The sequence below is a fragment of the Branchiostoma floridae genome, chromosome 10 (genome assembly GCF_000003815.2).
Source record: "Branchiostoma floridae strain S238N-H82 chromosome 10, Bfl_VNyyK, whole genome shotgun sequence".
In the NCBI taxonomy this organism is placed as follows: Eukaryota; Metazoa; Chordata; class Leptocardii; order Amphioxiformes; family Branchiostomatidae; genus Branchiostoma; species Branchiostoma floridae.
In genome coordinates, this window is record NC_049988.1 from 7,066,799 (window position 1) to 7,078,655 (window position 11,857).

The 11,857-nt window shown below is 41.5% G+C and overlaps 1 protein-coding gene across 1 annotated transcript; it reads left to right on the forward strand.

The window, feature by feature from the left end:
* Positions 1–11,629, forward strand: LOC118423923 (growth/differentiation factor 8-like). Its single transcript, XM_035832237.1, has 5 exons — positions 1–3,346; positions 4,097–4,207; positions 7,728–7,870; positions 8,469–8,705; positions 9,230–11,629. Exons 1-5 carry the CDS (start codon positions 2,911–2,913, stop codon positions 9,611–9,613), a joined length of 1,311 nt encoding a protein of 436 aa, XP_035688130.1. The 5' UTR covers positions 1–2,910; the 3' UTR covers positions 9,614–11,629.
* Positions 11,630–11,857: the final 228 nt, after the last annotated feature.

Here is an 11,857-nt window from a genome sequence, read left to right on the forward strand (position 1 = left end):
AATGAACTGGCAAAGAACAATTCAATACAAGTACATCTAACTAGAAAAACTGGTTGAACATGTCAATTCACTAATAGCTCCTCAGGATCGTATGCAAGAGTGATGGATATCACTGAAGAAGAGTGATGGATGTCACTCCAAACGTCCGTTTTTTATCCAGTTGTCGAGATTGAATTGTATTTGAATAAGTTAGCCTTTGTTTTTTTTTCTCAAAAGCGGCCACCACAGGTGGCTTGGGTCTTCCCCTTGGCACCATGCAGCTTCTACCATGTTACAGTTGATATAAACAAGACTTAGTAACGCACAACAAAACCGAAATGTACGCTAGGGAGAAGTGGTAAGTGATACTTGGCAGGCGGCAGGGACCGAAGGAAAAATAGCATGCCTTCTAGATCTTTCCTTAGTGACCTAAGTACACGTGATCTCTGTTTTATTACAGTTCATTGCAAAATTATTGCTTTGCCCTGGGTAAAGAAATTTTCTCCTTGAAGTTGAAACATACATCATGTGAAGAGGACAACCCTGATGATAATATACAAAAATGATTTACAAAATACACAGTCGATTTACCACTGATAAATAGTAAATAATGTTAGTGGTTCTCCAGTATACCCTAAGTAACCTACTAACATTTACTAGCTTTTATACATGTAGAAACATCGATTGATTCGTTACGTACTTAGAGTTTTATAGAGTTAAACCTTATCAATAGAAATCAATCGTTAGAAATTGATCTGGACATCATTAACGTTACGGCAAAGTTTCAATAGTTGCATAAACCTGTACAACGCCAATGCCAACTGAAATCGCTAACACTGACAAATCTTGTCAATGGCCCTTAACAGTTTCCACTTTACAGATAAAATAGAAAGTCATTGCCAAGACCTTTAATTTCTTTTTCTAGTTATTGTGAGTCCAAAGTCCAACTGAAAGAGAATGTCAGTAGTACGTGAAGAGATAAATGGATTATTATTAGCATCGAAGTTTGCAGCCAAGAATGTTAAAGTCATTGTATGATACCGTTCTGGGAACAGGGATTTGCTAGTATCTCTCTCCTTTACACAATGGTTCACTTTGAACACAGGAAGTAACGCGTTCAATGGTAATTTGTAGCCTCTTAGAATCAACTTCAGATTTCGACTATACCAGGCTCCACGTATTATACTTGCCTAGAGATGGGAGCAAGCCAAGTTGCCTTTTAGAGAGATTTTTTCTTGTTTCGCTGAGTTTCACAGTGTTAAAGTCACTGCTTTTCGTCGGATAGCGATAAAGCTGTACTGCAAAGCAAGTGTATACATAAGAATATGTAGGTCGACGATACATGTGCATATGGAGGACCTTCGTCCTTGACCTTTGAAAGATTGATACTGGTTATAATGGCACCTTTGCATAAATCGAAATAAAGATCGTAAAGACTTGTGCCGGCTTGTAGTGGGTGGAGGGAGAATCCGTAACGTGCACATTCGAGAAACCGCAAACCGCACTGGTCAAAGAGCAGTCAAACCCTAACAACCATCTTCGCTCAATTCCCCCAGGCACATGGTTACAGCGTGTACAACGTATGTCTTAACAAATTGATTAATTGTGAAGGTTTTAACCGTGTACAGACAACGTGCTGTGTGTGTTAGGATGCCATAGATCCATAGCATGGATATAGTAGTCATTCCTTACTGAATATATTGAATACTTGTCACTGCATGCCTAAAATACTTTCACAACTGCACGGCTAATAACAAAAGCTGACCCATTTTTAAGTACTGACTGTACAATTCGTCATGACGAATGTCGATACACCGAATTGTTGAAAGACGGTAGACATATCTAGGAAATGCCGTGTATGCATCTCCAATGGGTGTTTAGATCCCATAAAGCAATTCTAAATATCTGACATTACTAGCATGCTTCCCCGTGGAAAGAATGGTTTAGATTATGGGACTGGTTGGACCTATATTGTCACATGAAATTCTTTAGCTTGTCCGGACGTTATTGGGTCACCCTTCGCAAGGGTCATTTCAAAGAGGATGTCCGAGCGGTGACAGAACCCGGTCCGCAAGGTGCAAATGTTAAACCAACTATATGTAAAAGCAAACACAGCAGCGACAAGTGACAGTACACCACTTCCAGAAGTGCCGTGAAGTGTACTAAGTGCTAGTGTAAGCTGATTCGGTTTTCCTGTGAGAATTGCTCAGTAGAAAGGTTAACCATACGAATGATGTAAGCTGAAAACTTGTGATGAGCATCTATCAGGATGTCAAGACGGTGTTGGACTATACAAGTCAATGTGTACCTCTGCAGTGGCAATGATTAAGTGAGTAGATTGTATCATGACAGTCGTTCAAACACTCATTGTTATCAGACCCGGCAAACAATTAGTCATACTTGGCAGGGAAACACGAGAAAATGTGCTGATCCTCCATGTCATTAGCGAAGCGTACGGCCGAGGTCGGAACAGTAAAGTGGTCAAAGCACAAGCGAGATTGGGGCGAAAGAATGCGAAAACTCCGATATTACGTCGTTAAGGTATGCACTTCATTGCGACTTCAAAGAAAAAGAAGGGGCTAAAAATGGAGAAGTTAACTTCTAAATTTTCATCGAGACGTGGTGCGACGTTGTACAAAGTACAGAACACAGTGGGAATGCTACGGTACAAGTGGACTGAACTCTTCCCCCTTGTCGCCATATCAACGTGATTGGCAGCTTGTCAGCGCTTGGGATCAGATGATTGGGCCAAACGACACAATGGATTGGTCCACAGCCCCCTATCAGCTCACAATGAATAGTCAGCCCGCTCCCTATAAAGCACCGTGTCAGTCACAGAGTCGTTCGCATGCCACTAGCTGGGTGCCACTGTTCAGCGTGCTTAGCAACTCCTCGGGACGGACGCCTCTGTAGCCAACACCATCAACCATCATGTTTCTCCACCAAACTCTAGTCTACACGATTCTGCCGTTAGTTTACTGCATGCATATGCACGCCAACGACGTCGACACTGTTGAGGCCCTGCAGTGGACAACATCGGAAGATGTGAACGTGAACAGCACCCGGGAGCGCCCAAGCGGGTCTTCGGTCGACGCGGCTCCGACCACTGCGTACGGGGCAGAGGCAACACCGCCCCCGGGAGAGACATCGAAGTGTGGCGCTTCCTGCACGCGAGGACAGGAACGAGAGATGCGAGTAGAAACCTTAAAAAGGCACATTCTTGATAAACTTGGTTTGAAGAGATCACCAACCATCCCCAGAAATCGTACCCTTCCAAGAGCGCCACCAATGCAAAGTCTTCTCGATCAATATGGATTTTATCCGGACAGGTCAGGAAATATCGTATCTGCAGAAGACATTACACAAGGTAGGTCTTGTGCTCTTTTACCCCCACTTTCTAAGATAACGCATGCAAGTAGCCAGGAAGCTAAGATATTAAAAACGAGTGGAATGGAATACCTATCATTGCTCCGTGTTATTTTACTGCTGTTGTTTTAGCGGTCAGCATAGCATCCAGTAAGAATATCCAGAATCATTCCCTGTGCCAGTTTTTACACGTCCTGAATTGAGTTAATAGTTGCATCATTTGGACCAGCTACTGCTATCTGAGCCTATGTTTACCAACTTATCGGCTATATTTGTCAAAACGACCACCTCATCGTTCGAAGGTCTTTGAACGAACAATCGGCTTGTAATCGTTGAAATTATCGACATACCTCGTGATTCTATGCATTGTAATGCAGCTTGGCATAATATGATGTTCAGTCATACAAGATACACTATGAGAAAGTATTGGACTAAATTCGTATGCCGTTTGTTTCTGGGCCGGCCCTAAAATGTTGTGCATAGCTGATTTTGAATTCTGACAAACTTTCATGATTCAATGAGAAAACTCTAGTGATTTCTCTTCTTCATGATCAGTTTAGCTTGCTTTCAAGGCAAGGCAAGGCAAGCTTGCTTTCTTGGACGAGGTACCTGGGCTTTAAGGACTTAACATTTGTAAAGTTTGCAAACTTAATGTATCGCCTGATACCTGTACTGTACAAATTAGCACTGACCAATGTTCAACAGGATAAGTGGGAAGGCCTTTGTCTAAAGTACCTGTTGTATTTGTTAGCTTTCCAGGGGGATTCGCCCGCCAGTTATAACTACCACCTAGTGGATACAGAGAGAAGACATTATGAGGATGTAGCAGAGACAGAGACTGTTATAACCGTTGCAACACCCCGTAAGTATTCTTTCTGTCACGGAACATGTACATAAGCATTGTTTTATATCAGGCACACTAATCAACAATCACGAAAAGATATAATTTTGCATTTTTATGAGCTCTTCATCGACAGTGACAAAAACGCAGATATAGACACTAAATACAAATAATATCTCAGGCAACAATTCATATTTGATGGAATCAAGTATTTTCATCATCCTGCAAAAACACTATCACCTAATATCACAAAGGTGTCAAATGATATATCTAAACAATTATAATCCTGACGATTGTAAAAACACCTAAGATAGGGTGGCAGAAAATTGAAGAAAAACGTTGCCATGAGTTACATTCGGCTATCTTTTTAACAAATATAACGATTAATCTTCGTACACTTCTCATTTTGCTATCGTAATGTAAGAAGCAAATATTGGGAATGGCGATGGAGGCGCTATTACGGTCCTTTTTCCTTTTGCACAGGCTATAACTTCAAAGAGAATCGAGGTTGCCTTCGCTTGTGAGAGGGTCTAGTAATCTTGGCATTGGCGTTATGACTCTGGCAACAAATACCGGCGTAAATACATAATGCATACATAACGTTCTATATACACCACAACGGCGCCGCCTGGGCTCGGCCCACCACAACCAAGCAGAAACATGTCGCCAATCAGGTCTAGAGATCACGCCCTTGAAAACTATGACAGCAATTTGATTTACGTGAATCACAGATGAATAATTGTCATTGCTTACATCTTATCTCCTTCGAACTTTTTGACTTACTCAAGACAGAAAACATACTAAGAAGCCTTTTTGCTAATTTGTGTCTATGAAAAGGAGTTCTGCAAGGATTTGCCTCGAACATGATACAAGGCGAGTATGGGAACACGAGTAAAAGATGGTTGCCAAAATCCTGGCCTCCTTTACATCAGCTGGTATCATAACTCACGCAGTGGTATGAAGAGACATAGATCTGTCAGTATGTTATTGCCGTATCATACACACTTTTCGAAACAAATAACGCTCATGCAGTTGTCCTATATATGTTCTGCTTCTTGCAACGACCTCTACTTACACTGTGTTGCAGTTCAAGGCATATTGGCACTTTGTAATCATGCACAGTGTTGTGTGAGTGTCTACCGGCTGTGTGAGTGATTCGAATTCCGGAAAACCCCTCTGTACTACTTTTGGATATGATTGCTGCAAAACAATGCCTTGCATGGCTTATGGTGACGGTGGGAATGCACTCGTTGGTTAATGCAACATGTGGATCAACCACTAGGTCACAAACTTAATAGTATGTACAGTTAAAACCAGCGATATAGCCAACTTGCAATCTAATTTTCTGAAAATTACAAGGGCCACATATACATAACCGTTTCTGAATATTTAAGACTTATGGACCAATATGAGTATGACTAACGGCCCATGTTACTATATATTGAACCTGACAAATCAGAATGTATTGTATAAATGTGAGCTTCATCATTTTACACAGTAGCGTACCCAGTACGAGTTAAAGACAGTTGTCACAGTAGCGTACCCAGTGCGAGTTAAAGACAATTTTCGCAGTACATTTTTTTTTCTTACGTGCCTTTCTAATGCACGTGTACTAGTATTTAATAAACATTACATATTGGTTACATATCTAAGTCCCTACCATATCTATATCTCTGTTAATATTCTATCTGACCCTTACCTTCCTCATGACCTCAATGAAAAGCGGCCTGCAGGCCGATTTGAACTTCTTATGAATGAATAAATAAAGGTTTAAACAAATATACTGGTAAAACAACTAACTTTAAAATTGCAAAGATTGCTAGGCCGGGAATCTGTTATGCAGAAAATGTCGTTCTTTATGTAGCGTCCATTGGCTGTAGCTGCTTCTATTCCTCTCATTTGCAATAGTATTTGTAGGCAAAAGGTGTAAAATGATTAGTTGCCTTTTATTTGAAGGGCACACAGACGTGCCTCCTTGCTAACAGTAGAGGAAGATCACTGATACGACCTTTGACTTGACAGTAAATAGAGCAGAACTAATTTGTAACCATGGGGTTCATAGGAATCGTTCTGCGGGCGGGGCGCTGTCTATCAAGATGATTTAAGCTAACCGCAAATTGACCCTTCCAACTGGTCTGGGCGTTTTGCTTACCCCAAAGAATTTGTTTCAAATCGTTTGGGAGTGGTACCCATCCGTCAAGTAAAGCACTTTTGAGCCGAGCCTTCAAGCGAAAATGCTAATACTTTATAGTAGTACTACCATATGAGACAACATGTAGGCAGACCGTCCAGAAGCATACACGTAAATACAAAGATAGGATATTGCGCAGCAGAAATTGCTTGTGGGTTGTTTTGTGCGTACAACACACAAAGCTTTCAATGGCACAGAATAAACATCTCTGTTTGACAGGGTCAGCAACAGGACCTGGGTAGATTTTCAATGGTGCTATAGGGTTTGCATGCATTGTGGTAGCAGGCCACGTCGCTCGAATTTCTCCTGACACCCAACATGTGGTCGCGGCACGAGCCAGCACTAAAGCGTACGATGACAATCCCGTATAAACATACACAGCTGACTTATGGTGCAGCCCGGTATGCTCCACATAAACTAGGGTCAGAAATCATTCGCAGGAATGGACAAGTCAGCACGTTTTCGTCTCAGCTGTTTATGTTCCTTCTCACGGCAACGTCGTAAAACCCCACATTTACTGCACTCCTGATACCAGCTATCTTTCCTGTCGTCACTTCTATCTGTTTATAGGATTTTAAAATTGCTATGATGATATGCTATGAGGATTCTAAAAAAATCCTCTACACCATTCTATGACATTGATAGAAGCACTCACAATGTTCGATCAATATGATCGAGGTCTTTTCCCGAGCTGAACGATCATTACGTGCCTGAAGGGAATCCATACTGGGGCTATTAATAGAAAACTCCTGCTCAGCTGTTGCCATGCACTTTCCGGCATTGTGAACACTATCTAGTGGTTCCTGTGCTTCTATATTATAATCAAACCATCTTTAAACGCCAAGGATACAGCTCCCACTGATTTTAAAGCTGCTCGTAAAAATTATGAAATAGCCTACAGATGTGACAAGTTAGTTGGTATTACGTAACCAGTCACTAATCCATCAAGACATAAAAGTTGATATCTTAGCTATAGAAATGTTAAAACGTTTATGACTGAAATCGAACTCTATAGCATACTGTTATGGTCGTATGTTTTAAACCACAAAGATTCCATTATGCAAGACATGTGATACCAATTTAGCACCTCCAAAGAAGAATCCAAACCTCCCAGTAAAGAATGTAGAATTATGCATAAGATAATTCAATAGAATAGACACTTGTTACTTTTTACTCTCTGCACCCTTGCAATTAGCCTACGGGCAAGGATTTGCAAATAAATGGGAAAAAATATAATAAGAGAAGATATTACTTTCCTGTTCCTGCTTTGGTGACACATTGTATTGAGTCTGAATGTTACGCGTTAAAAATTAAGACTTTAGATAACCAAGTCTCAATTTGATTTAACAGCTCCAGTTGCACCCTTCAACGAGTCAGGCTGTTGCTTCTTCAAGTTCGGGCGCCACGTCTCAAGAACCAAAGTGAACAAAGCCTTCCTGTGGCTGCACGTGAGAGCTGCAGAAAACATGCAGTCTACATCCATTCCGCTCAAGGTACACTAGTGTTCACTTAATCTATAAAGCAGTCCATCATTGTATATGCTAACCAAGATCAAGGCCAGGGCTGACAGAACTGCTACATTGTACTGTGGGGACTTTGGATCTTTATCTTAGGGAAAATCACACATTTTTAATAGCCCAAAGGACAACATCAATATCTCAATATGAGAGGGTTTGTACAAAACTAGTATTACTCGCGCCGGTAAAAAAATCCCGACACTGACTACTGTCTCCGCGACTCTGCTTGGAGGAGAATACAAAACTAGGGCATATGTATATGATATAAGATATCTTATAATGTTGAGTATATATCTACTTGCCGGTGAGGCAGATTTAACACCAGTTGTCAAAGGTAGACAGGCTCTATTCTCCTAGCGGAGATAGAAGTGGTTGGGATTTTTACCGGCTCTCTCCCCTCACTGTTGCGTCTTTGACCAGAGCTGAGGGGAGCGAGCCCGTAAAAATCCCAACCACTATTATCTCCGCGACCCAACCTCTGCTTTGAGAATAGTCAGGCTCAACATTTTGAATCATTCGCTCAGTCGACAAAACGGTGCAAGACTTAACAGTTTTACCGTTGCCAATCACACAGATCTACCGGATCGCCCCAGCATCGTCGGCCTACCCAGAGCCGTACAAGATCCTGATCTCCAGCCATAAAATCACGGACGTGAAGCCGAACGAAGGCGTGTGGGTGTCGTACCCCATCAGGGACCAGGTGCGGAGGTGGTTCCACAACCCCGCGGAAAACCTCGGCATCGTCATAGAGACTTCGGAGGCAGGGAAGGATCTCATAGTGCTAGACCCCAAGCCTGGAGAGGAACCATTGGTGAGAATGCTAAGCTTTCATGTTGAAGTAGTTCTTAGAATAGACAAAGGCGATTCTCATTGAAGTAAAAACATCTATAGTATGTATAGTATCGAAGGGATAGTCAAAATTAAGTCAAGGGTTACTCAATATTTGAACTACATTTCGATGATAGCAAATATCAAAACTGATTTTTGTCTAATCTTCTGTCGTGACGGAAGACTGTTAGACATCCCATAATCCATTTCGCGAATATCGTTGCATGCTGGAAGACAATAATCCTCTATCTACTAGTGAATTAATGTGATAGAGGGGCGCTACCGCATTTTTTCACTAGTAGACACATGCTTAGACCAGATTAATACCTCGTACACATTTTTTCCACTTACTAGTATAGTGAATTAATGCTATAGAGAGTGTTATCACATTTTTTTCACTAGTAGATACAAATGTTCTCCCCTTAGTAGTGATGAAGGGGTGCTATCAAATTTAGTAGACACAAATTTAACCTTTGCCTGACACGTTTTTCTTTTCTTTCCTGACAGCAACCCTTCCTGGTGATGCACACACATGACCCCGGTACCGTGCGGAGGAAGCGGATGGCAGGTCTGAACTGCGAGCAGGATTCTAACGAGGAGCGGTGCTGTCGCTACCCGCTACAGGTCGACTTCCGCGAGTTCGGCTGGGACTGGATCATCGCTCCCAACACCTACCAGGCCTACTACTGCGCCGGGGACTGCCCACCCATCTTCCTCCAGAAGTATCCTCACACACACCTCGTCCAGCAGGTCAACAAGGCAGGGTCAGTCGGACCGTGTTGTACGCCCACCAAGATGTCCAACATCTCCATGCTGTATTTCGACGATGACGGAAACATTATTTATGCTAAACTTCCCGACATGAAAGTCGACAGGTGTGGATGCTCTTAGCTGGATAATTGAAACTGTAAACGGAAAAGTCGGTGACGAAGATTTTTGTGACCCTGCCAGAAAAGTCGTACAAAAGCTATGAAAGGTAACGTGAATTTGTACAAGCGTGACTTTCTTGTGTCATGTGTCTAAAACGATCTTTTGACGAGTTTTAAAATTCAACCGTTGGGGCTAAGTACGGCTGGTCTAAAGGGTCAATCACCCGCTTCCTCAGGCACGAAAACAAGAAAAATTAGAGCCGTATGCACTAAAATGGAGAAAGATTCGTAAGTGAAATTATTCCTTTACCGTTATAATGACATAGTAAATGCTATATCTCCTGCCTGGGGAAGATAGGTGATGCAACTATGGTGCAATCGTTAGGGGAAAAAATTTAAAAATCAAACTTGAAATGTTTTCAATGCAAACTGCAGTCGACTACCACGATACATGAAGGTGCAAATGAAACAACTGCAGTCGATTTATTGTTGACAATAACCATTTCCTTCCTGCTAGTGTGAATGTGAAAGAGCAGTGAATTTAGTAGTGATCTGATAGTTACCCCTCAATGACGTCCTAGGCATGAAATGCCGAGACAGAGCATGTCAGCCGAATGATGTAGGATTCTGCATTCCTCACTATTGTGAAACATTCTAATGATAATTGGTTGAGAACCCAAACCTTTGTAGAGTGCTTATATTTTTATACATTATTGTATGTGAGGCAAAACTCTGTTGACAGAAAATCATGTGGACAGTGTTGCTGCGAAGCAGTGAGTGTGATCACAGTTTTAGTCTATAATTTACCCTTTTATGTTGACTTAGAATGTTATGTAGTTTGTTAACACTTTCTGTATAACACGCTCCAAACGGAGATCACTGACTTGGTTAGCTTACTACAGGAAGCTACAGTAATATGTAAGTAGGACACCGGTCCTAAACCTTGGACTGACGACTAGTGTAAACCAAATGTACGGAGCGACTTGGCGAAATTACATTAACTTGCTGTTGCTGCTTCAATATTTACGAATGCATTATCAATATTCAGAAGAACAGTATGCGTACCATGTAACAATGATAATCAACTTGTAAAAGTATCCATATCATTTTTGAGAGTGGAAATGTGAATGAACAGATGACTGAAAATAACTTTCTTCTTGACTTATAGACACTATTGAACAGTTTATGTTAACAGCTTTCTTCAGATAATGCGACAAACTATTGCTACAGCCATTCCTGTTTAAGACAACCACCTTTCAGGCGTAACACTGTCTCCTCGCTAAACATGAAGCTGTGATGAAGATATTACCTGATAGGCACTAGCCGCATTTACTCGGTGGAAGGCGCACAAGTCAGACTTGTTAATGATTGAAAAGGACTAGCCCTGCCTGTAGAAAGAAGAGAAGATTATGATGTATTTGGGATATAGGACCGTATGTATGATTGTATAGAGAGATTCTTATATTCGTCCTGAAACTATGTGTAAACCAAGTGTGTTCTGCTGATTTGTTGGGTCTGGATAAATGTATAAGGACATTGTGTTGTTTAGATAACCTTGCCTGCCCACAAGGGGTGTAAAACTAAGTGATAACTATTTGGGCAACCTAGCCGAAAACAACGACTGTGGTGCTTTTTAACGGACATGTTCCAGTCATGTTTAATATGCTGCATGTGTTGTACACTATCAAGGTGCTATGAAAGATGGACGGTTCAAATGACAGTTAGTATTGAATGCCTCCAGTCTTTGGCGGTTTAGATAGTAGAGAACTAAAGTGTGAAGACATCAACCCTACATAGATTCACGCAACCTATGGCTGAGATCCACAAAGATACTTATGATTCTTGTCTACTTGAACACTATTGCTTGTCCAGAGCATGAAAAGCTGTACCTAATATAGATTTTGAGGCACCGTCATGTGTGAGGAATCGTGTGTACATGTGAACAGTGATGATGAGATCGTGTTGCAGTGTAATGAAAACTCACGATTGAATTGCTGAACTGTCTGAGGAATAAACAACACGCTGTTCAAATCAATGATATCTGGCCACGTATCTTTTCTTGTTTTCTGACTTCACTTTGATTATGATATATCATATGGGCATGTTCTCTCTTAGGTAAATTAGACGTACATCTGCCAGTTAAGGTAAGGGCACAACTCGCCCTACGTGCAAATACGTGCTGTCTACGTGCCAAAACGTGGGTAATATTTTGGGATCCGTTAAAGTGCTACCTTCTCCGTAGGAACTCGCAGGAAATCCGACGGAG

Excerpts from the sequence above, each read along its gene's own strand:
- LOC118423923 (XM_035832237.1), top strand. The coding sequence starts at position 2,911 with ATGTTTCTCCACCAAACTCTAGTCTACACGATTCTGCCGTTAGTTTAC. Across the intron at positions 3,347-4,096 it reads TGCAGAAGACATTACACAAG|CTTTCCAGGGGGATTCGCCC; the intron begins GTAGGTCTTGTG and ends TGTATTTGTTAG. Across the intron at positions 4,208-7,727 it reads TATAACCGTTGCAACACCCC|CTCCAGTTGCACCCTTCAAC; the intron begins GTAAGTATTCTT and ends TTGATTTAACAG.